This window comes from Artibeus jamaicensis, unplaced genomic scaffold (assembly GCF_021234435.1).
Source record: "Artibeus jamaicensis isolate MK-2021 breed Jamaican fruit bat unplaced genomic scaffold, CSHL_Jam_final scaffold_1031, whole genome shotgun sequence".
In the NCBI taxonomy this organism is placed as follows: Eukaryota; Metazoa; Chordata; class Mammalia; order Chiroptera; family Phyllostomidae; genus Artibeus; species Artibeus jamaicensis.
Window position 1 is genome coordinate 5047744 of NW_026522026.1, and position 26212 is coordinate 5073955.

General features: G+C 38.3%; 1 protein-coding gene and 1 non-coding gene across 2 annotated transcripts in view; both read right to left on the minus strand.

The window, feature by feature from the left end:
* Nucleotides 1–871: 871 nt before the first annotated feature.
* Nucleotides 872–26212, minus strand: part of CCDC158 (coiled-coil domain containing 158) — a 62000-nt gene continuing 36659 nt past the window's right edge. Inside the window, exons 13-25 of the mRNA XM_053655672.1 lie at nucleotides 25325–25514; nucleotides 23532–23684; nucleotides 21456–21568; nucleotides 19386–19544; nucleotides 15018–15110; nucleotides 14058–14183; nucleotides 11298–11458; nucleotides 9556–9615; nucleotides 8400–8459; nucleotides 6632–6699; nucleotides 4554–4712; nucleotides 3215–3322; nucleotides 872–1218 (exon numbers count right to left, since the gene is read on the minus strand). Coding sequence (XP_053511647.1) covers nucleotides 1142–1218; nucleotides 3215–3322; nucleotides 4554–4712; nucleotides 6632–6699; nucleotides 8400–8459; nucleotides 9556–9615; nucleotides 11298–11458; nucleotides 14058–14183; nucleotides 15018–15110; nucleotides 19386–19544; nucleotides 21456–21568; nucleotides 23532–23684; nucleotides 25325–25514 — 1527 coding nt within the window. The 3' untranslated portion in view covers nucleotides 872–1141. The remainder of the gene's footprint in view (nucleotides 1219–3214; nucleotides 3323–4553; nucleotides 4713–6631; nucleotides 6700–8399; nucleotides 8460–9555; nucleotides 9616–11297; nucleotides 11459–14057; nucleotides 14184–15017; nucleotides 15111–19385; nucleotides 19545–21455; nucleotides 21569–23531; nucleotides 23685–25324; nucleotides 25515–26212) is intronic.
* Nucleotides 22795–22898, minus strand: LOC119050660 (U6 spliceosomal RNA). Its single transcript, XR_005082796.1, has one exon. It is a non-coding gene; the product is annotated as a U6 spliceosomal RNA (small nuclear RNA).

Below are 26212 nucleotides of genomic sequence, written 5' to 3' on the forward strand. Positions count from 1 at the left end.
CACAGTGACGAAATCCTCTAACAGCACGTTTCTCAGAACACGTCCTTGTTGTTAAGCAGCTCCTGACCGTGAGGGGATTTAATGAGCTTCGGGGTGGCGAACACGGCAAGGTGCTGAGAGGGCAGCACACCTGAAGGGGCCCTGAAGGGGCAGGGGAGCCTCATGCTCCAGATCCCCAAACCTCGCCCTATCCATCTCTTACACTTTGCTGTTCCTGAGTTGTATCCTTGATAACAAACCAATAACAGTAACTAAAGTACTAAGTTCCATGACCCATTGTAGCAAGTTACTGAGACTCAGGAATAGGTTGTAGGAGCCCCCAATTTACAATCTGTTAGTCAAAAAGTACCGCTGGTCTGGGACTTCTGATTGGCATCTGAAGTGGGAGCAGTCTTGAGATTGAGCCCTCAAATCAGTAGAATCTGGCATTAACTCCGTATAGTGTCAGAACTGAACTGACGTGTGGGACAGCCAGCTAGCTAGCTGGTGTCCACAGAGAATCGGTTATTCGTGCTGGGAAACTCTCCACACTCAAAACCCCCTGATTTATTAAAATCTGATTAAGGCAGACAGAATACATTCACTCTGAAGAAGCTACCCACTGACTGAAGAATAACACGTCTTCTTTATTTCTTTAGAGTTCTTAATACATGGAAGAGACACTCTCTTCAAAGTTTCTATTAGGGGTCCCAGTGTTTTGTTACCGGCTCACACTCACCAACACAGACAGAACACACGGCGAGTTTGGGGTCACAGAAGGAACCCGTCAGTGTGGGGTGTTGGTGCTGTTCTGGGCATCACCCCACATCTTCCACTTTCCTGTGAAAGTTGTCTGTTCAGTTAAAAAAAATAACCATTGCCTCAGCACCAGTACAAATACTAAAAAATACATAATTATGCCAACACATTAGTACAAATCGACACCTTATATGTTATGAATACTTTCACAACTAGCTAATACTGCTTGAAGTTTTACTGGGAGAGTATTCAAGAATATTTTATTTCAAAATAGAGTTTACAGGACAGGGTAACTTTTATTAAATTTTCTCATTAAAAGAAAAAAGTTCACGGGGCACTAATTACAAGTAACACCACAATTAATTGGGCATCATCTCTCTGTAAAGGTTAGGCAAGCAATGTATTATTTTAGTAACATTTTTTCCTGGTCCTTGACTTTCTGTATCCTTTTCTCTTGATTTCTGATCATTGAAGACATTGCTGAAAATGTTGATAAAACAAAGTTAGAACAGCAACATTTACTGAGGCTTTTGTTCTATTATGTGCTTTTGAAAAGGGCAGCTTGCTACTGTGGAATACATACATTCTGAGCTCAAGAAGTTCTTAAAAATTGCCAAATAGCATATTTTTGAAAAGACATGGAACTAAGAATCAATCTTTGCTCTTTCAGTTATTTTAAGTGGGCATGGTAATCATTTCACAGAAGCGACACGTACTAGTGTAAATAATGTGCACGCCTCGGACGGGTATAGAGAGAGGAAAGTGTTTCCGTCCCGTCCGCTGCCGAACCCCCTCTCAGAGGTGCTCACTGGAAACGGCCTGGTGAGTATCTCCACCTACATGCACACGCCCCCAACACACGAGTCTTCTTCTTTACAGAAATGTAAATGTAGCATAAATTGTTCCTTTTTGAGATTTTTTGTTTTATAAGTTGTCCTGCAGCTTACTTTATTCACTTAACAGGATGTCCGCATCGCCACAGGTCAGCTCCTGTTTTGTTGGGGTGGCACTGTGCTCCGTCAGAGCGACCCACCAATGTGTTAGCAAATACAGTTTCAAAAGTGGCTTTCTTAGGTTTCTTTATACACAGTCTTATAGAAAATACTTCTATAAACAAACTTTTGTGCACTTATTTCTTATAGAAATAAGAAACTTGTGCAATTATTTCTTATAGAATAAATTGTTAGAAGTGGAATTTCTGGGTCAAGGCATCTGTGCACTTTAAGTTTTGATAAATGCGCCCAAAATTTTCTCCAAAATATTTGTTTCATAATTTCCAAGAGACAGTCCACCCAGACAACGTGCGTAATATAATGGTCTTTTTATTTCTTGAACAGATACAACACGTCCCCCATGTGGACTTTTACGAGGTGGCATCACTCAGATAAACTCAGAGACGTAAGTCCACATGTGATAAAAATGGGGCCAAGAACATAATGCATCGGCTTTTAAAAACTCACAAGAAACTTAAAATCAAACATTTCTCCTGATGTTTATATACACAAGGATCTGGGGTTATCCTAAGAGATTTGAAATTTTCTTTTATAACAATTTGGTATAGCATTAGTATGTTAAAAACTGTGGATTTTGCAATTAGAAATCACAGAGATCAAGTCCCAGCTCCACTACTCACGTGGCTTAGGACTTACTGACTGACTGGGTCTACCTCCAGTTCCTCATTTTCAAAGGACAGGAGACTAGTGCCCACCTCCCAGGGCTGCTGTGAGGTCCACACAGAAAAATCGCAAGTGAAGCTCCGAGCACAGAGCCGGCACGTAGCTGGCTCAGTAAATGCTACTAGCAGATATTATCAGTAATAAGTTTAAATTTATTTTATAAGGATTTGTTCTTAGAAAAATATTTATTATCATTCATCTGCAACTCACTTCTCCAGAGCTGAAAAGATGGAATAACATGCATACTTCAAAATTAATCTCCCTTTCAAAAAAGGCTCCGGGACTCATGAATTTATGTCAAAAAAGCATAACTGTGATAGCCCCCCAAGCCCATGGGAACACGTCCATATCCTCCCATATCTATGGGAAGGTCCACCTGGAACTTACGCCCAAGAGTTTCCTATTATCTGCAGAGTACAATAATTTCTCATCCAAATAGCTTTAGTTTATTTGTAAGTAGTTTATCTTTTTATTTAGTGATTCATTATGTGGCATAATGTCTTATAGCCCATGCCAATTAAAATCCATTATAAGGCTAAATACTGTTTGTTTGTTTTCTGGCTACTGACTGCAATTGTATCCTGGCTACCTCCACACAAACACTTATCTAGAGGGGAGGGTGAAAGTGACCTGCCTCAGGTCACACAATGAATCCAGGGCTTAGTCATAGTTAAGTCCCTTGTATTTTGACTAAGGTTGCTTATTCAAGATCCCGTGCAGTTAGGTCAATAGATAGGAGGCTTAAATGGAAGGGCAGTATGCTTTTGAAAAAGGAAGATTTCACCAAACGTACACTGTACCTTGGTTCTTCATTTGTAAGTCTTCTACCAGAGTTTGCAAGCTTTCCAGTCTGTTCTGAAGCTTCCTGCACGTTTTTCCTGTGGTTTCTATTGGCTGAGACTGTGAAGCTATTAGAAAATTGCTTAGATGTGATATTAAAAGCCTATTTAATATATATTTTAGAAGTCTTCCAATTACAGGTTAAATAATCTTCCCTTTAAAATAATGAAAACCTTAAAACACTATTTTAAAATAAAGAAGAGTATTTTCTAAATATTGCAATATTAACTTACTTGATTTTGTTTCAAAATCAGTCTGATTTACTCTTATTTAACTACATCGCATTAAATGGGATGAGTGAGAGGAAGACTTTAATACTACATTCTATATTATCAATGACAGCTTTCCACACCAAACCTTGGAGTTCCATGAACTTAGGATTTGGAAGAACAAGATTTAATATTGACACTGGCAACATTCTCGAAGGTGTGTGAGGCCACGTCCCCATTTCAGCCACCGTCGCCTGGGTGAGGAAGGTGCTGCAGGATGGAAGAGGGGGGCCTGGGTGCGGACATGGCTGTGGTGAACTGAGCATGAATGTGGAGGGAGCAACCGAGGAGGGAATAGACAACACGCAAACTACTCTCTCGTCGGTGTGCTAAGTTTTGTCAGCCTCTGAGAAATTCTCAATGGGCAATCTCAAGATTTTAATTTGACCTTAGTCTTTGATGCAGCAACTGGCCTAGGTTAGCCCTCATCAAGGGGAATGATGCCCTAGAGCACTGGGGCTCTCTGAGTCACTGTCAAACACGATGAAAAACATATCAAGTTCAAGTCAACATCTACATATTTAATGTCACTGATTTATCAGGAACATACTCTAAATCAAACCTTTTTTCTTATCTGCCTTACCCAAAAAAAAGAACTTAGAATTAAAAAATGAAGACATTTTAATAAGTTTGTATGACAGATATTTGCATTTATGAAAGCACAGACAGCCATATTTTAGAGATTGTAAATAAGAGAAGTCACAGCATTTAAAAGAATGCACAAAATCTCATAATAGAAAAGAGTTCTATTGACAGAGAAGGAAAGAGAATATTTACATATAATTTCTATGTATATTTATTACGGGGTGTGTGTGTCTATATATATATATAGAGAGAGAAGGAGACATACACACACACACAGATAATAGCTATTCTATTTAAATCAGACCCACTTAGTTACACAGGTAGCTATCAGAACTTGCATATAAGAACACCACATAATATCTTATTCTGATTACAGAAGGGAACTTTCAGTTTACCAGAACTTTAAAGGCAATTAATCTTATTATTGCTATGAGATCATTCTTACCTTTAACAGAGTCCGGTGAATGAACAGATTTGCTGGATCTATACTGTGATGTGGAGCCTATTGAATCTTCGGCTGAACTAGTTAGGAGTGAGTGAACTGGAGACTTCTTAGGAGAAGAGTGGAATGAACGAGAAGTTGAAATTTTCAGAGATGGACTAACTAAAATTTTGCAAGAACAAAAGTAAAAGAAGAGATTTAATTAAAAATAGCACACCACACCTCTCAAAAAGTCAAACTCACAAGACAATGTTCCCAATGCCTGCGGGGCAGCAAAGGACTGTTCTATTGAAGACCCACGGTTCTGGGTGGGACTCCAGGGTACTCTGCTCGGGGAAAGGGCTGTCTTAGAAACAAAGGTCTACAGGAACAAGACCCGCCCTTGGGGGTCTGGGGCCTGCTTCAAATCTTCTTAAATTCCTCAATGGATTAAATCAATCTGTGAGTGCTGGTGTCCTCAGTTGTCTACTATGAGAGAGCACGAATGCGCTCTCCTGAGGAAGGTAACCACATCCTAAGCACCGAACCATTTGGATGACTTTCATACATGTTTGTCATACACTCAAAACAACCAGATGCAGGAGGAGACAAAATCGCATGATGGAAAACCAAGAAAATATATAGGTGACAGTTATGGACCCCCGAGGTCTGGACAACGGAGGCACAGACTATGACACACCCGAACAGCACGACTGCGAACCCACATGGGTTCTTCTTCTATAACGGAGGTCACACCTGGACACAGCAGTTAAAACCTGCTAACCACCAACCAAACCAAGCCAAAAACAAAACCAGTCCTAAAGTGGCCAGAAGGGCAAAAAAGACGAGTTAGTGGTAAATGAGCAACAATTAAACTTAGAGCTGACTTCTTAGTAGAGACAGCAGAAGCCAGAAAACAGTGGAGTATTTTCAAAGTGAAAGAATGTCAACTCTAAAATTCTATACTCAGCAAAAAATATTCTTCAAAAATTGGCATAAAATAATGACAAGTTCAGAAAAACAGAAACAGAAAATGTGTCCCTAGCAGACTTACATTAAAGGAAATGTTAAAAGTATAAGTAAATGATATCAGTTAGAAGATAAAGCATAAATATGTGCTTATATTAAAGTGAATATCAACTGTACAAAACAATGTAAATTATCCCCTGCAGTATTTATATTTATAATTAAAATAAATGACAATAATTGTATGTAAGTTGGAAGGATAGTGAATAGATTTAATGTATTCTAAGGTACTCACAATGTATGAGAATAGATAAAGCACTCATTTATATTAATCTAAGAAAGCAAGGATATATCTTGTATTCTCTTGAATAAAACAACAATAAAAAACATAAAGTGAAGTATACCTGAAGGAATTGTTAAATTTCAAATAAATGCTCTTTTCTTCAAATATTAGTTTTTAAAAGATTTCTCACAAGTTAAAGACTATTTAAAAATTAAGAACTTTTTTTAAGAGCTTAATATTTAAGAATATTATGTTTTTTAAAAAAAGATTTTATTTATTTATTTTTTAGAGAGAGGGGAAGGGAGGGAGAAAGAGGGGAGGAGAGACCTCAAAGTGTGCTTGTGTCTCACACGCCCCCTACTGGGGACCTGGCCTGCAACCCAGGCATGTGCCCTGACTGGGAATTGAACAAGTGACCCTTCAGTTTGCAGGCTGGTGCTCAATAATACACTGAGCCACACTAGCCATGGCAAAAGATAAGTGTAATTTAAAAAAGAGAAAGAGGCAAAAGGAACTAGGGCTGTGGAAGGATTACAATTTTAAATAAGGTTGTAAGAGGAAGTCTCACTGTGACAAGCAATGAGCAAACACTCTAAAGGAGGTGATGGCGTTAGCAATGTGGAGGGCACAGTAGGTGGAAACATCCTGATACAGAAGCTGCCTGGACTGTTCAAGAACAATTCAAGGATTGATGAAGCAGAGTGAATACAGTGGGAACAGGAGGAATGAGACCACAGAATTAATGGGGACTCGTAGGCTATTGTAACAGCATTAGCTGTCATTCTCACGGAAATAGGAAGCCGCTGTAAGGTTTCAAGCTGGCCCCACTTCTGTGCTTTCACTGAACACTTACCTGCAGATGTGAATGTAAAGCAGCTCGAGGGATCTTCCAGCTCTCCTGCATGCAACGTGACCGGCTCTCTGGAAGCACAAGAATGGTCATGAGAACAGTGCATTTCAAAAACACAGTGTTAGTTTTTATGGACAGAAGCGAGCTAGTGCAGGCAAAGTGATGGCTTAAAATATAAACTCAAGGTGGCAATCCTAACCCTAAACTGCAGAAACCCTAAAATATCCAATGAGGGAGATCCAAAGCTGCATTATATTTATGTATTCCGTGCCTGTGAACATTCTGCAGAATGAAAATTTAATAATATGTAATCTTAGTTAGAAAATTCATTCCTGTGTACTTAGAAAATTCATTTTTGTGTACTAGTAGCAATAAAACCCAACCATTTTTCTCATGAATTCTGAGATAAGATCTTAATGACTTTTGTAAAAATGAAAAAACCAAAGGAAAAAGGAAGGAAACCTCTCATAGCAATAGTAGTATCGCTCCACACAACTATCAGACTTATTTAAACCAGTGACTTGAAAGAAACCACATGGTCTGTGCATTGGGTTCTGGGATGAGAATATTACAGCAGCCGTTCTCCAGGTGGTTCCCGTGCAGGGGGGTTGTGAGGTCAACACTACTTTTACCAGGATACTAAAATATCATCTGCTTTTTAACTCTTAGTGGCTTACATGTGTACAGTGGAGTTTCCAGAGGCTGCGTGATATCTGACAACAGATTACGTGCAGGTGCACATAAGAGAATCCAGCTTTTATCAAGCCATGCACTAAATTATAAAACAATGCCTTCTTAATAATTGTTTGTTTGAAAATATAGCTATTTTCATAATAAAATAGATTATAGTCACATCTAATATACTGTTATTTTAAAATAAATACCAGTGTCCTAAAATTTTTAAATGCTTAATATTAAAATTTATTTTCTAATATTTAAAGTGGCAATAGAAATGACCCAGATAAGCAAAAGCTCTTCGGAGTCCTCACTGCTGTTCGGGAGTGCAGTGGAGTCCCGAGTTCAAATCCAACCCCCTTTGGCAAGAAACTTGCCAAGGTCATACCTTGGGTCTTATGCAACCTGGGTCTTCATTACCAACCTACGCATGAGAGTAATAATGCCTGCATTACAGATTAGGTAGACTGAAGGTTGTCAGTCTAAAACACCCAGAAAATAGAAAAACAAAAATGTACAGTAGATTGTTACAGTTATTATTAATAGGAACAATGCAGTGTTACACACCCAGGGGAGAAAATCAGATCTCATTTCCTTTAGGTTGAGAGAAAGATATATTAAGAAAGATTCAAGCTTGTTGCATATTAATTGAGTAGCAAGGACAGTAAGAAAATATTTACAATACTGGCTTAATTCATTCACTAAACAAAGATTTACTGAATTGCTACTCTGTGGCAGGAGTGTTATGCCACAATGAATTTGAGAGGATATGACAATGAATAAGCCTCTGCCTAACTGGGATTTAAACAGTATAATTCATTTTCATATTTTATGATTTAAAAAGGGCTCTGATATCTCTATTTTTTGTGTGGTGAAAATAGAAAAGAAAAAAATAAGCATTTTTTCCAGCAGTCAGTCAATAAGCAGATCTTCGACTGTATGCAACAGGGCCCAAGTCCACCTCGCTCACCATGTAACATCCTAAGGGCCTGGCACAATGTGGCGGGGGGCGGGGAGGACACGGTCTGTTGAATTAATGAACGAACAGTAGTGAAGGGGACAGTCTGAAAGTCCGGGCTGGTAAGATCTTTCTTACCTGCTGAAAGTTTCACTTGATTTACTGCCTTCGGTGGAGTCCCTTAATGAGTTGCTGCTTCTGTTGGTAGAGGGATGCAGGAAATTAAAGACTACACAATGTTATTTTAACTTAGTGACAAAACAAAATTGTTCCTCTGAATGTTGCTTTTAGACAAACACAGATTCAAAGGAGTGAGACTGGGGCACCGGCTCTTCCAGGCGGAAGAAACAGTACAGAGAAAAGCTTGACGACAAGAAGACACGGGAATCAGGGCGAGTCTGTGTAGGTCAGAGCAGAACGTGGGAGAGAGGCGGGCTGGCGACAAGTCCGGGCGATTCTGAGGGCTGGCCTGCGGGGACATGTACTTGATGCAGCAGACAGTGAGGAGCTCCTGAACATCTGTGAGCGACGGCCTCTGTGTCTAAAGTGAATGGCAAATTAATTTTTGCCTTTTTTCTTCTATGGCTAAAGTCATTTCTCAGAAGCTGTCTTTGGGGGTTATGGATTTCATTTCTTTATGTTCTTTTCATGATTTCATGAAAAGATTCAGTGCTTCAATTACTGATGCAAATAGGATTGTTAGAGGTTATCATTTCCTTCTAGACTACCTTCCTTTCCAATGTGATGTAGCCACTGTAAATCTGTGTAACTGTAAGAAAAGTCTTCTGTGTTTGGCACGGCACACAGCATGGACACAATCATGTGGGTATATAGCAGCAAACTTAAAATAAGCAAAAAATGCTTATTAAATGATTTCTAGAAAGTAAATATCTTCAATATATTTCATTGAAATTCTTATTTTAGTTTCAGTTTTTAAAATGTAACAGCTTTCTTTCTTTTTAAAAAGATTTTCAAATTTATTTTTAGAGAAAATGGAAGGGAGGGAGAAAGAGAGGAAGAGAGACATCAATATGTGCTTGCCTCTTGTGCGCTCCCAACTGGGGACCTGGCCTGCAACCCAGGCATGTGCCCTGACTGGGAATCAAACCACTGACTCTTTGGTTCCCAGGCTGGCACTCAATCCACTGAGCTACAACAACCAGGATGTAACAGCTTTCTTTCAGTGAGCCCCAAATTCCCATGCAAACTATCCAAACAGACTTTCCAAATTACCTAGTCACATACAAAATTCGTGGACAATTATTTAGATTCAAGGACCTCAGATCCTTTTTACCTATAGCATGTCTCCAATCTCAAGCTTGACTCCGTAGTGCAGTCTCTTGCTCTGTCATCTCTGCAGAGATAAATGTAACTCTCAGTTAATTACACAAAGAATAATTTCCAGATTCCATGCATTTTTAGAATAAACAACTCTTATATGTATTTAACTCTTCTCTAAGGCACAGGAGTAGATTTCAGGCCTCTTCAACTCAGAAATGCCTTTCTGTTCCATGGACTCTTCAAAGCTTTAGATACAGCAAAAGCTTTGGTGAAAAGGTCATTTGTAGGATTACAGCAAAGTAACATAAATTCTTTAAAGGCAAAGACCAAATACATTCATGCTCAATACCACTAAGACTGGTCATTCCTGCGCCAGGGACTCTTACTTTTACTTCTAGCTTTGCCCTTTGCTTCCCGGGAGGAAGCAACTCAGTCTGTGCCTGAAAGTAGTCACCTGTTAAACAAGTGTCATAACACTGCCCTGGCTTAGAAGCACATCGAAGAGTTATAAAAAAGTACAAGTGCCCCGCACATGTCAGTATTCTTTGACGGAGTGGCCGACAGAATATTTCTGACACGTGATTCAGAGGACACAATGGTATCCTAGGTAACTGGGCTGCTACTACTACCATTTTACTATTACTACCAATAATAGTATTAATAAAAATCACGCAAATCCAGATAATAATTTGCTACCTCAGGTCAATATATACTAATTGAACATATTAGTGTATTTGCCATATAACCAGAAAGTGATATTACAGCAGTGTTGTTACAGTAATTGTATACAGCTAGTATACAATTACTATTATACTAAAAATATAGCATATACCATCTTAAATCTTTCAAGTTAATCTAATAATAATACTCAATAAAATTTTAAAACACTATTTGAAAAGAATGTGAAAATCTCACTGATTTCTGTAAGTATGGATAAGGAGGAGCTCATAAACTGGTTGAATCCTTTTTGGATCCGAACATGTATTAATCTGATTAGAAGTCATTGGCATGGATGCCTAAGGAACCAAGGCCTTTCCTGTTGGCTGACCCCTGCAGAGTGATGTAGTTCTCAAGGTCCTGATTTTAGCTTCACCTATGCGGCTGCAGGTAAGTCAACTCTGGAAACTCGTGTTTTTCTCATGTGTAAAATGGTGTATATAAGTCCTGCCTTGTCTTGTCTCAAATTGTTGTGATAATCAAATAAGATTATGGATGAAAAATCTGTTAGAAACTATACATTTATACAGAACTATAACTTTGGGTAACAACTTGCGCGATTACTTTCTAAATAGAATATATTTTCTCTTGACGCCAAGTTAGTTTACTTCTGCGTAACTCCTTCATTTTCATATTGCTGCCCTGGTAGCATCAGACACTTCAAACTTTCTTACACCTCGACCTCCTACAGCAGCGATTTTCAATCATTTTTAAATCTCATGACACACATAACTAATTACTAAAATTCTGCAGCACACCAAAAATATGCATTATATTTTTTGTCAACCTGACAAAAAACAGGTATAATTTTGATTCATTCAAGATGAATGGCTATTATTGCATTGGACATGGTAATTTTTTATGTGACAGTCTAAGGGGAAAGAGGTCAGCGCCCCTCACTAAACAGGTACTGCATGTTTTAAAAATTCTTGCGGCACAGCGGGTGAAAATCGCTGTCCTAGAGGGTACCACGCAGACCCTGTGACGGCGAAGCACTGACGGGAGCAGCTCTCCCCTCCGCAGCACACACAGCCTTACACAGCCACGTAGGGGACCCCCAGAGCCGGCGTCCTCCCGTCCTCCTCGGCCTTGCCCAGGGGCATAGCTGGCTCCTCGTTGATCACACTTCTCAGCTCCTGCAGAAGCTGTTTCAGATCTCTGGTTGGGTCTTCCTTCGGTGTGTTAGGTTTCATAGAGTGCTGAAATGAAACAATTTACAAAACAAAGACATACATTTTCTTCAGATTTGTATGCTATTGTTTCTTACTATAAAATTATTTCAACTGGTAAATTGACTCTTCTGTGACTGCCAGTCTGAGCTGCTCCATCCCTTCGCCTTTTTCACTGTGCATCCCAATCCGCCTCCCACCTAGCAACCATCCGTTTGTTTTCCTTATCAATACGTTTGTGTCCGTTCTGCAAAAACAGATAATTTCACTATACAAGTGAAATGCTTATTTTTATCTCCATTTCTTCATCTAAAAAGAGGAAGATAACTCTTACTTTGTTAGGATCATATAAGAAGTGAGAAGTACTTGACATGTGCATAGTAAGTATTCAAGAAAGACCGTTTTCTACCTTATTTTTCCTTAGTACAAAAATATATGAAGTATTTTACATGGTTCATACTTACAGATCTGGACTTGCCAGAGGTACTATGACTTGAAGCATACTGTGTTAGTGCCAGGGTAGAGCCGCCAAGAAGGAGTTACAGAGTTAATTGTGTATTCTAGCTATTCTGCTCCTTTGGATATAAGTACAAATATTATCTTTCTTTTACCTTTTTTTTTTTAAGCTTCAGGGGAAAAATGCATTAACACAGTCAGAAACTTATTTCCTTCTTGTTTCCAAATAGTTTTTGAACAGCTTCTTGTACGTTCAACATCTTACCCTTTTCTCTGGAAGTCTGCTAGGAGGGAAGCATTTACCTGCATGTTTTTGCACAATGCCTTCAACACTGACATTCCGATAAGGGTTAGATGATGACTCTAGAAGTTAACCTACCATGAGCCTACAAGGTAATTCTTTCTATCTGTAGTTATTTCAGTAAGGTAAGTGTAAGTGAGCCATGTGAGGACATATTAGAAACAGGATAAAATGGGATTCAGCAGTGATCAAAATTTTCTACTGGCTCCAATTAAATCTCAGAAAATCAAATGTTTACACTATGAGCAAAACTGTAGACACACATGTTGAGTGCCAACGACTCCTAGTCAAATGTTCTTTGTTGCTGTTGTTTCATTTGTGGGGTTTTGAAATACTGATAAAAATTAACTAAGTAGTTAATTAACTTAGTAGTTAATTTTTATCAGTACTATATGAACAGAGTTTTAAAGGTAAAATAATTTTATAACACTTAAAACATAAGGCAGTAGTCCTGGCTCTACCATCCCCAAGTTTAGTCTCCAGATAAAATAACATGCTTAAATCTAATATTAATATTATTATTCTATTGTTTGATAGACTGTTCTATTATTTGTTGTGTGACTGCTTATTTTTCAGTACACTTAAGTGTACTGTAAGAAGAGGAATCCACTGCAACTTCCAGCCATTTCACAGTCTGTGTGCGCATTTAAACGGCACAGGTAGACTAACTGGCAGGTCACTGGCCACCCTGCTGCTATACTTACAATAAGACTGTGCATCAGTGAAACTGATTTTCATGTGTGACTTATGAAGTAAGTCTCATTGCTTTACAATGGAGCAGAATACTGGTTGTAGGGGTTAGTTGTTCCATAAATATATATAAATTATAATTTTTTCTTCACTCAAGGACATTTTTTCATTGCTTTTAGAGAGAGGAGGGAGAGAAACATTGACAGTGAAGTGAGAAACATTGATTGGTTGCCTCCTTGTACACTCCCAACAGGATTGAACCCACAACCTGAGTATGTGTCCTGACGGGGAACTGAATCTGTGACCTTTTTTGCTACAGATGGTACTCCAACCAATTGAGCCACACCAGCTGGGGATAAATAAATAGATAGATAGATAGATAGATAGATAGATAGATAGATAGATAGATAGATAGATTTATTTATTTACATTTTAATCCTCACCTGAGGATGTGCTTATTGATTTTAGCGAGGAAGGGGGAGATAGATCAATAGATAGAAACATGAACATCAGAGAGAAACATTGGTTATTTGACTTCTAAATGCAACCTGACAGGGGATCAAACCCGCAGTCTAGGTGTGTGCCCTGACCAGGAGTTGAACCTGCAATCTTTTGGTGTGTGGGACAGTGCTCCAACCAACTGAGCCACATGATCAGGGCCATAAATATATTTGTAAGAAAAAATATACCTAAGTTTCACATTGGACAGATTTTTTCCTGAGCTTTAAAATTATACAAAGTTATACTAAAATATTTCCAAATCTTCTAATATTTTAACTAAAAGGAATAAAACATTTTATGATTATAAGTAAGTTCACATATAGTTCATGAAGAAACAATACACAGCAAATCATTTTCATCTTGGTAGAGTATTAAACAGAACACTAACTTGCCACTGGCATTTGAAGTGATGCTTATTTTAGCTATCTCAGCATTTGCTTTGTAGTCTGGAAATGCTTGTGATGGAAAGAATTAAACATAAGCCTATTAAATAATTTACTTTAACAATCATTGCTAACATTAATCACACTCAATATTTTGTTCATCTGGTCTACATAAATCTAAATCTAGTAATTAAAACTGTCATAACTATAGATACATTTTTAAATAAAATTCTTCTCAATTTAAAATTCTTTATATATTATGTCATTTGTGTCAGGGATTGTAGGACCAGCTCCTTACATGAGACAGGAAGCTGCCCGTGGACTGGGAAGACGGCAGGTTGGAGTGGGAACGGGCAGCGGATGACGACTGCAGAAGGCGCGGTTTCACAGAAGCATTTGAGGTGTAACCAGGGCCCTGAAGTTCCTGGAAAACAACATGGATGTGAGCAAAGTAACTGTCAACCTACAATTTGTATTGTGAAATCAAAATGCATTTTTGCAAACATAATTTCAGTCTCCCATGATGAATTTCTACGAAGTTATAAACCAAAGTACTGTCTTAAGCAAGATGATTCTTTTAAGTTACCCTTTGAAGACTAAGCATGTGCTTCTAAGGGACGATGCCTCACACTTCTGATTGGTCAAAGCATGCTAGACAGGCAACCACACGCAGCATGGCACAGCACTACACTGGCTCCTAACCTTCGGCAGAGACTCCACACTGGTGCTGGCATCCTACTGAGAAAGATCTACAACAGTGGTGCTCTGGCTATGAAAGGATCCACTGCTGAGACTTTAAAGTACGTCTGCAACTTTCAGTACACTTGGAAAACAGGCATACCTTTCAGTGGAAAATGTACAGCTTTTAAAGAACACATGTGCTTGGCATGCAGAGTACATCATTTTGCTATTCTCCAAAGAGGCCAAAACCACCTGCACTTTGGGCTTTCACACTTGTGTGGCCCTTCTGTATGCAACCTCTTCCCTCAGGTATCCCCAAGGCAGGCACTTTCGTGTCTCTCCCACTTACTAAGAACTTAACATCAAGCATGGTGCTTCAATTTGTTACTGTACATGAAAAGGGTAGGTATAGCATGCATGTAACAGATTTGCAGATTTTATAATTGTTGGTATTGGATAATGCTGAAAGTACACTTGTATACTTGTTTATTACTAAGGTAATAAACAAGATATAAGGATATCAAGTGAAGGCACTATTTTGCCTACACTATTTACAATGAAAAAAAAAAAAGCTTACTTTTACATCCAAAGTGTGTTGAAGTTTCAGGCGCACAGATTCTTGTTCCTGACGTTGTATTATATCTTGACATTCTGCAAACTGCAAAGACGCCTACAATCAAGCAACCACATATGGTTTACCCTCCATTTCATACAATTTCATGTATTCACCTATAAACAGAGAGTTACCATCTCTTCAAGGAAACTTCCGCACTGCCAGCACACTGTATTTATATGTTTTATACAGTTAACGGAGAACGACTAGGGGCCACGTCTTTACCCTCTGTCTCCTCAGCACGTTACAACATTTAGTATGTGGAGGGCACTCAGAGAATGAATGTGCTAAGGATAAAATGAGCAAACAACTTTAGCAATGTAAAAAATTTCATAGAGCCCTGGCTGGTGTAGCTCAGTGGATTGAGCATGGGCCTGTGAAGCAAAGGGTCGCCAGTTCGATTCCCAGTCAGGGCACATGCCTGGGTTACAGGCCAGGTCCTCAGCAGGGGACATATGAGAGGCAACCACACATTGATGTTTCTCTCTCTCTCTCTTTCTCCTTCCCCTCCCTTCTCTAAAAATAAATTTAAAATATTTAAATTTTTCATAAAAATAGCCACAACAAAAATTCACTGAATCATGTTTTAGGATCAAAGTTGGAATAGATAAAAAAAGATTGCACATCATTTTATCTAGCCATGAAGACTCTGACTTCTTAAGAATCAAAGACTGGTTTGGGTCAATTTTTAGTCTTCCAGAGTTTTCAGGTGACTGGAAAGTTACTATATTCCTCTATAATAAATGGCAGTGACAAATATAGTGTCATTGGTCCTTCTCATTATTTAAGCTGTGTTTTCTATCCTCATCTTCCAGACCCCATAAAGTGCCAGATATTAGCATTTCTTTATAATTTCATTAGTATTATTAACAGACTATCTACCTAGTGTTCAAGTCATTCTTTGGTGGTTAGATTGGGATTTTTTATTTATTCAGTCCACTAAGGACACCAGGAGCATCTTATATCTTATATCTTACTTCTCCTGAGCCTGTATTAGTCTGAAAAAGATAATTTTGTAAAGAGTACATGTTACAACTGTATTCTCTCCTTTCCTGAAAGGTAAAGCTCTTTTAAATTCATGTATAGTTGACATACAATATTATATTAGTTTCAGGTATACAACATAGATGTCACATCTATGTACCTTACAAGGTGATCACCACAAAAAGTTTACTACCAATCGGTCACCATACAGAGTTATTGTGATATTATTGCCTGCATCGCCTATGCTGGACTTCACATTCTCATGACTTATTTATGTTGTAAGTTTGTACCTTTTAATCCCCTTCACCTTTTTGCCCATTCCCCCACTGCCCAACCCTCTGGCCTTATCAGTTTTTTTATCCATGAGTCTGTTTTGTTTGTTCATTTGTTTAGTTTTTTAGATTCCACACATAAGTGGAATGATACAGTATTTGTCTTTCTCTGACTTATTTCACCTAGCATAATACCCTCTATGCCTACCCATGTTGTCATAATGGCAAAATTTCATTCTTTTTCATGGATGAGTAATATTCTAGTATGTGTGGAATATTATGTATATATCTACTTCTTTTTTATCCATTCACCTAGTGATACGCACCTAGGTTGCTTCCATATCTTGGCTATTGTAAATAATGCTGCAGTGAACACAGGGGTGCATATATCTTTTGAATTAGTGTTTTGTTTTCTTCAGATAAGTACCCAGAAGTGGAACTTCTGGGTCCTTCTTTGTTTCTTATTATAGTCTTTGTTTTGAAGTCTGTTTTGTTTCATGTAAGAATGGCTAGTCTGGCTTCTTTTTTCTTGTTTGTTTCAATTTTCATGAAATAGCTTTTTCTACCCTTTTTACTTTCAGTCTGTATGCATCTTTCAGTCTGAAGTCACATGTAGGTAGCATATGTAAGGGTCATTTTTAAAAATCAATTCAGTTACCATGTTCTTCAATGGAGCACTTAGTCATTTTACATTTAAAGTAATTATTGATGGGTTTTACTTATCGGCATTTTTTCATATTAGAAGAATAAGTGGTCTCCCATCTTTACTATATATTTTTTTTGTTTTACCAGTGATATTTTTTCTTTAATATATTTACTTATGTCTAGTTTTGGCCCTTTTTTCTACTTGAAGAATTTCCATTAACATTTCTTGTAATGCCAGTTTAGTAGTGATGAACTCCTTTGGTTTTTGCTTGTCTGGGAAGATTTTGATCTTGTGTTCAATTCTAAGTGAAACCTTGCTGGGTAGAGTATTCTTAGTTGTAGGTTTTCCCTTTCATCATGTTGAATATACCATGTCACTCCCTTCTGGCATGCAGAGTTTCTGTTGAAAAGTCAACTGATAATCTTATGGGCATTCCATTGTATGTAACTAGTTGTTTTACTCTTGCTGCTTTTAAGGTTGTCTCTTTATCTTTAACTTCTAACAATTTAATAATGTGTCTTGGTGTGGGTCTCTTTGGGTTCATCTTGTTTGGGACTCTGTGCTTCCTGGACTTGGATGTATGTTTCCTTTGCCAGGTTAGGGAAGTTCAGCCCTTATTTCTTCAAATAGGTTTTCTGTTCCTTTCTCTCTGGCCTCCTTCTGGAACCTCAATGACTCAAATGTTAGTACATCTGATGTTGTCCCAAGGGCCCCTTATACTATCCTCATTTTTTTTTTCTTTTTGATATTTGGACTGGGTGATTTTCACTATCCTACCTTCCTGATCACTGATCCATTCCTATGCATCATCTGATCTGCTACTGATTTGCTCCAGTGTATTTTTTTCATTTCAGTTGTTTTATGTTTTAGTTCTGATGAGTACTTTTTAAATACTTTTTATCTCTTCATTGAAGTTCTTACTGCATTTATCCACTTGTCTGCAGAGTTTGATGAGCAACTTTATGACTATTACTTTGAACTCTTTATTTAGTAGACAGCTTACCTCAGTTTCATTTAGTTCTTTTTCTGATTTTTTGTCCTGTTTTTGTTGTTGGGAACATATTCTTTTTCTCCTCATTTTGCCTTTTTGTTTCTGTGTATTGGGTAGGTCACCTACATCTCCTGGTCTTGAAAAAACAGCTTTATTTAGAATGTGTCCCGTGGGGCCAGTGGTAGAATCAACCTTGTCACTAGAGCCAGGTGCTCCAGGGAGTGGACTAGTGTGGCCTCCTATTGTGGCTGGGCCACAACTTCTATGGACACACTGGCAGGTGAAGCTGGTCCCCAGCCCACTGGCTGTGCAGCTTGGCCACAACTGTTGTGGGCTCACTGGTATGCAGGGCAAGCCTTTGGTGTGCTGGCTGTGAGGTTCAGCCATGCTGTTGCAGACACACTAATGTGTGCTAATGCTGACTGAGGCCTCCTACTGGGTGTGGCAGAGCAGGAGTCATTTTAGAGAGGTGCTGGCCTGGGTGGGTCCTTAAGGAAACACCAGGGTGGGGTGAACAGTGTTAGCAGGGCCAATGGAGAGTATAAGAACTGAAGCCTTCCTGTGTCAGACCAGCTAGGTTGAAGAAAGGGGGGGAAATGGCTCCTGCTAGTCCCTCTGACTCAGGAGAAGGTTCCTACAGATCTGTCCCTCCAGCACACACCCAAAAATTAGACAATGTATCATCTTCATATGATGTAGGTGCTTTTAAAACTGCTGCCTCTGTGCTGGGACTCAGACTGCAAGTTGGATTTCCTAAAGCCCTCTGGCTCTCCAAGATGTAAGTCTTGCTTGTTTTCAAAGCCAGATGTTACAGGGCTCCTGTTCCTAGTGCAAGAGCCCCAGGCTAGCGCTTGGACCCCTGCTCTTCGGGGATGACCTCCACGGTCGTGATATCTCTCCCACTTGTGAGTCAGTACACGGGGAGTGGAGGGTAAGATAGGTCCTGGCTAGACTTAGTCTCCACCCCTTCTTCTACCCATTTCAACGTTGCTTTTTCTTTATATCCGTAAGTGTAGAAAATCCATTCTATCAGTCTTCAGGTCATTCTCGGAGATGGCTGTTCTATATGTAGTTGTAGTTTCGGTGTCAACAAGAAAAGGTAAGCTCAGGATCTTCCCATTCCACCACCCTGAATTTGAAGGCAAGGAGCATTGCTCTTGAATGCCAATTTAGCTTGTCCATGAAATGTAGTAACTAGTGGTTGGTGCACTGGCCCCACAATAAGTGTGTCTTCAGGGGGGATCACCTAGTCACTCTATGACTGTATTCTTAAAGGTCAGAAGAGTCTTCTCTACAGGATGTGTTTTTTCAGTGTGCTGGGTGATTGGGCTATAACACAGACTTGGTTCTTGTCAACATGGAGCTTTCATCTAGAACAATTCTACTTAGTTAATAGCTATTTAGTAGATGACCACTTTATAAGTTTTGTTAATAACTACCTTATCAAGAGCAATTTCCATATTTGCAACCTTTTCTTTCAAACGACGTTCCTGAGATCTCAGGACTTCTAGTTCTCCAGCCATCTTGCTTTTCTCTGTTACAACCGTACTCAACTCCTGGCTTAATTTATTCTTTTCTTCATTTAGAAAATGCTTTTCCTACAATTATACAGCAGAAAAACACCAAAAATTATGATGAAAATATAAAACTGTTATATAAAGACCTGAGCTAGAGTTTAATTCATATGATATTTAACTGCTTCTGAGTTGGAGTTGAAAGCTGCTAGAATTATGTTACCACGTATTCTCTCATTTTATCAATACTAGTATTATTATTTTTTTCTATGCTTAATAAGTCCTTGATAAAATGTGCAAAATATGTAATAATTATGCTGTCATAAAAAGAAACAGTGTACGGTGGTGACTTGTGATTGAGTAATCACATCAAATTTTACTGAAACTTGTTTAAAATGACAGAGGTATAAAGAAGATGCATTTATTTGAAAGCTTATGGGTTTTTATTTTGTTTCAAGGATAAATATTCATTTCACAAATCACATAAAAAGAAATGGAACACACAGTGTCTGCCCTCAAGTCATTTGTGGTCCAGTGCTGAGAATGAGCTTGCTGATACACTTATGGAGAGTCTTTGGTATTCAACAAAATTTCATTAAAATTAGTTCAAACCTTTAAAAAGACATCATGGAATAGACAAAAAATACATAGTAGCCAAGTTATTAACACACACACCTCAACTTATTGAATCTATATTTCTTTAAATATGTTTTTCATAGAGAAAATGTTTAATGTAAACAAGGTAGATGGTATCACCACTGCAATATACATTTTGGATGCAAATAATTTTTCCTTTTCTCATTAGTTAGGCAGAAGAGGTTTCAGAAGGAGAGGGGGATTTATTTTCCAAACTGCCTCCTTGCCTTTGACGGGAATGTCATTCAGCTTTGATGAATACTTTCCTGTAGTGGGACAGGCAGCACCTCAATTCCCTACACACCCTCAGGGAGGGTGAGCGTAAGCACTGTTTTAGGCTCCAAACAGGCAAATAACAGATGAAGAAAGAAAAGATTTAGGGTAAGAAAACAGGAGGAAAAGAAAAATTGGTAAAGAACAAAGAAATATATACATATTTGTTAATATTTAGCCTCATTCTAAAAAAGTACTTTAGCAGTTCATTTTGGGTGGGGAAAAAGCAATCACTTGAGTTATACTTATTACTTTCTACTTATGCTCTTTATGTTCTCATCTCCACTACAGTAAGTTCTAACTCTTCTGTTAAAAATGCAAATTTGTTCCAAAATTATTATAAGGAAACATTTAAGCATAACACAAATGTCACATTTATTTATGCAAAGTTTCACTTATGAGAAACCACATCCAGCTAAATGAAGCTGCAAAGGAATATAGAAAAAGCATATACACACTGTTCAAACAACTAACTGTCAGCCACCTCAGTTTACCTCGTGTTATGAGCCACATCCAAGCATGTGCAGTGTTAAACCTACCTTCCACCCCTTCGTAGTGACTCACAAGCTGCAGCCCTTTGATGCACACTTCCACAAGGAAACTTCTGGTATTTTTTTTAAGGTAAGGGGCCATATTCATATTGGCTTTAGTATTTATGTATTACTGAACCACTGAACATGTATAAACTGTGCTACCATTTTTATTGTTTCTATTTTTGTGTGTGTTGCTGACAAAATGTGTTAGTGTGGTGCTACTCATCCCATTGTTTCTGTGAGCCCTGTGGTTTTTATTTTACACTTTTGTATTGCACAGTAATCTTAAGAACGCATTATAGTTAAATTGTGTTTTGCATATAATCACTCCCTGATTCTACGAAGAACATTTTTTTGCCCATCCTGCATTTAACTAGTTCTTTTGAGATCCTGCTCAAATGTTCTCTCAGGAACTTTACCCTCATTGTCTCAGTCAGAAATAACTTATCTTTTCTCTGCTGTACTTTTTAATCTCTGCTCTGCCTTACTCTGTTTTGTAGCATATTAATACAGGGACACATCGCCTTCCCTCAGCCTGGGGACAGGGACTTACCTTATTCGCATTAGTCATTGCCTCTTCCAAAAATTGTATCTTGCTTTGAAGGGCATCTATCTGACCTCTTTTGGCTGTGATTTGTTTTTGCATCCCCATTGCCACTTTCATAGCTGAAAAAAAAATAAAGTAAACTGCTCCTTAATTTATGAGTTCCTGAATTTTGAAAGGCTACTATGATGTGATGGTTAAACATTATGACGTGACAAGTAAGATTCTTCAAGGCACCTGAACAGTTTCAAGTGAATGAGCACGATAAAAGGTCTTTGGATTTCACAATATTGGGATATAACAATTTTCAGCAAGTAATTGGAGGTTTTAAACTATACATATGATAATGTTTTGTGATTTGCTTGTTACTGGGATTATTTTCATTGACTACTGCAATTTACCATGTCTCCAATGGTAATAAATAATGATGACCAAATGAATACTCACACATGTAGGAAATATATACATAAAAACAGTCATAATAAATGTGCCACATATAGTATTTTTAATAAAATTACTTTTCTGGAAACTGATTTTTAAAATACCATGTAAGACATTACTATTAGTGATTTCTTAAAAGAGTCCAGTGATATCACAAACCATTCCATTTTTGTTTTTATGGTTATTGCCATGTGCTTACAATTCACTACTCTTTCAATAGTTAAATTAGCATCATAAGCATATATGTGATCATTTTAGTATAACTCCTGACAGGATGAGAATGTTCTGTACAGGCAGCAGACACTACATACTTAAGACATGGCAGGCCATTGAAAATATATACCAGTTCCTCCTTGCTTGGAAATTCAAAGTCAAAGAACCTATGTTGTTGCTTATAATCAGCTGAGGAAAGAGTTTTGAAATGCTACTGCTTGAGTCAGGTCCAATTATAGCTTAGAGGTTAAAAAGAAAAGTACCATTCTTTAAAAACTAACTTGCTAACCAGACATAGTTCCTATAGCTAAACTGTCAAAAACAGGGCTAAGGGAAGCACAGTACATGATATATTGGTAGATACAAAGTCTGACATCACTTGTTTGTCATTCTGAAGAATTCTAGTCTGATTAAGTAGATCATGGTTGGCCTTCAAAGGTAATTTTCTTATGTAATCTTTTATATATTGAAATAATTTAACTGGTGAAAAATAAGCATCTGAATGCCAATACGAGATCACCTAGTTGGTTTGGGAATTGTAATGGTAGTTGGGGAGATGCCAGGAGGGCAATGAGAAAGGGACTCTGTCTGTGGGGAGGGGACAGGCCCCAACTGGGCCCCCTGAGTGAGTGACCTCCTACCACTGTCTTAGTGCGACCCAGCAAGGAAAGAGTGGAACCCCCGGAGAACCACACAAAATATGGAACAATTCAAAAATTTGTGTGTCATCTTTGTGCCGGTGCCATGATAATCTCCGTATAGTTCTGATTTTAGTATATGTACTGCTGAAGCAAGCACAAAAATAAATCTTTTGATATTACAAAATATTGAGAAATGGAAAAATATTTACTCAGATATTTATTCCTATAGGCAGCTAATACAGCCATACCAAAAGCATGAATATGAAAATGTCAGTAACCTTCTCTCTCCAAATTAATATAGGCAGCAAGGCAAAAAGGGAACAGGTGAAAGAGGCAGGAAGAGACCCCTGATTCTAGAAGTTTAGTTTCCAGGTCCCCTCCCCAGGAACTGCCAATTAGCCACAGATATATGGTTCATATAGATAATGAACATGTGAAAAATAAGGGTTTGAATAAAAATTAGCAATGACTTGTATTTATATCAACATATCCTTACAAATAATCAACTGACATTTACAGACATGAAAGTCTGTTAGAAATTGTTGAAATAACCATAGGGAAAGAAAATTTAGATACTTGAGGGATTAAGCACATGGCCCTTCCCACCATCCCCCCCAAAACCCAAGCAGAACTACTGCTACACAACACCCATCACTGATGACCTATTGCTGTATCTCTTTCACATCATATGGCACTGTGGAGAGATGGAGGCAATGTATCCAGGTCTGTGCTTTAATAAAACTAGATCAATGGAATTAAAAACAAAAGAAAAAAATCTAATACAGCATACCATGACCATCAGATCCTTCCATCGACTTTAATGTATTTTTTGTTTGTTCTAGTTCAGACTGTGCAGATTTTAATTGCATTTTTAGCTTATTTGTAGTAGTTTCCATTTCTTCGCTTTTGTTTCGGAAATTCCTTTTTAAGACTTCATAGTCTTCTGTACAACATGATAATTAATAAGAGTTACTTTTTCCATCCCATTGTTATGAAATGTATTTTATTAGTAATTAATGATCACAGAATTTTAGAGCGAGAAGAGAGTGCATTTAGTTACACTGTCATTTGTTACAGAACGTAGATGTGTGTACATATACATTATCAGGGATCTGACTCTAAAAAAATCTGCTCGGGTGGGTCCTCCAATATTGCTTTTTTCCAGCCTGTGTAACTGACTTACATCTATTTCATCTTAAATCTTTTTCTTGGGTTATCATATCCACTACCATAGATTTAACCACCATCTATCTATTTATCCATCCTTATCTATGACAGATTTACACATACAGGAAGCAGACAGGGCCAAGACCTCTTTGCTAAGGTCTCTGTCTATCCAGACATTTCCACGTGGATGCCCTGCTGCTTCCCAGACCAACTACCTCATACTGACTGCATCTCACCCTCTTGCCCTCAAACTGCCCCTCCTTGCCATTTCCCTCTCTGTTTTTGGTATCCTTGTTTTCCCAACAATTCAAACTTACAACCCAAAACCCAGACACAGCCCTCCAATCACTAAGTACTGTCAATTCAATTTCCAAAAACATTCTGAATTCTTCCTTCTCTCATTCTTACTGCCACTGCCTTAGTTCAAGTTCTCATCACATTTCCCCAGACCCTGAAAAATCCTCTTTAATGGGTTGGTCTCTGTCCCTTTAGTCTTGCCTTTCTCTCTTTACTTGCTGACACTGTTCTCCTAAAATGTAAGTTTGATGACAACAATCTCTTACTTAGTGTCTTTTGCTGGCTCCAGGTTGTCTGGTTCTGCCGATCTATTCTGCCTCATTTCTTAGTCCTCATTCCTTCACACTGTTACTCCAACAAATACTCCTGAGGTCACGTTACATTATTTCATGCCTTCCTGGTTTTGCCTACAGTGTTCTCTCTGTCTAGATAGCCCTTCCACCTATTTTTTCACCTGCCAAATTCCTTTTCCCCTTCAAACTGAGTACAGAGGACGCCTGCTGTAGGAGGCTGATTCTCCACCCTCTCCTTCTTCTGCGCCTGGCACACACCCACTGTGCCTCACCCCTGGGCTGTAACCCGTCCTGTGCAGTCTGGCTACCACCCGCCTGGAACTTTGTGGCTGTGTTTCTGGGGCCCAGCTCAGCACCTGGCTGAGTCAGTGCTCAGGACCCGGTGACTGTGTCTGCATCTGAGACACAGCTGAAGCCTGTGCCGTACTAATTGTAAACAGTAATTGTTTCGTTTTTAAATTTATGGCTCTGAATTTGTCCTTCCAAGAAATTTGCGTAAGTCTGTTGACACATGTTACTTCATCATTAGCGCTCTAATCGAGATATTTGACTTAAAGGACTCAAGTTTTCCACTTCCCTCACCCTTTCCTTGGAAACTCAGGAAAGAACTTCCTGGACCCTGAGAACTGAGTCAACAAACACTAAATAAGTGCAAGATCTGAGAGCTCCTCAGAAAGAAGCATTGTTGGGCAATGGAACAGCTCCACCGGGCAGCAGTTAATCCACACTTGTCACATGGACGAAGAAGTATTCTTTCACAAGTATCTACACTGGACTTCGCTGATAGAGCTATTTTTTTAGCAGAATCCGAACTGAAGTGACATACCTGTAAGACTGTTTAACTCATTCCTACTAGTTTTCACCTCACTTAACAACTGGTCCCTCTCCTGTTTGATGTCCTTCACGGCCCGGAGCCGCTCCGAGCCTGCGTTCACCAGCTTCACCTTTTCCAGCTCCAGGTCACTCACTCTGGCCTCGAGCTCTCGTATCTTTGCATCTTTTTTATCTTTTAAAATCTAAATATAGTGATAAATATCATGGATAAAGACATAAAAAATACATATGTATATATATTTATACCACGTTGTCTTAATATTTTATCTATATCTATATAAAGGTCTGTTCACTATCTCCCAGGATATTAAATTTGTATTTTATGATAAAGCATCAGCAAAGTAAGTGGGAGACTAAAAGCAATATTTTACCTTTTTTAAAATCTTACATGTAAACGTCCATTCAGCACATGTAGTGGCGTCAGCCACATGCGGTTTCTGTGTACTTGGCGTGTGGCTGATCTAAGTGGAGACATACTGTAAGCGTAGAATACACCTGATTTCAAAAGTTTTCCATTCAAAAAATGCAAAATATCTCAATTTGTTGTATTGATTTTATATTTTAGATATGAATCAAACAAAACGTGTTATGAATTTCACCAGTTTCTTCTCATGTTTCTACAAGAAATTTTAAAATTGTACACATGGTTCACATTATACTTCGAGTGGACAAAGGCAGACTAGATGCTTCCAAACAAATGACATTTGAAAAAAGCTTTATTTTTCCAAAAGAATTTCTACTGTTTGGTGTGTGTTTCTCTAAATACTGACATAGGTATAGACATAAAAGCATAGGTGTATTTTTTTCTGTGCTTATACTTAAATTTTTTTAACTTATGTTTTGGTCATCGGATTGTTCCCCATAAATTAAGGCCTACTGG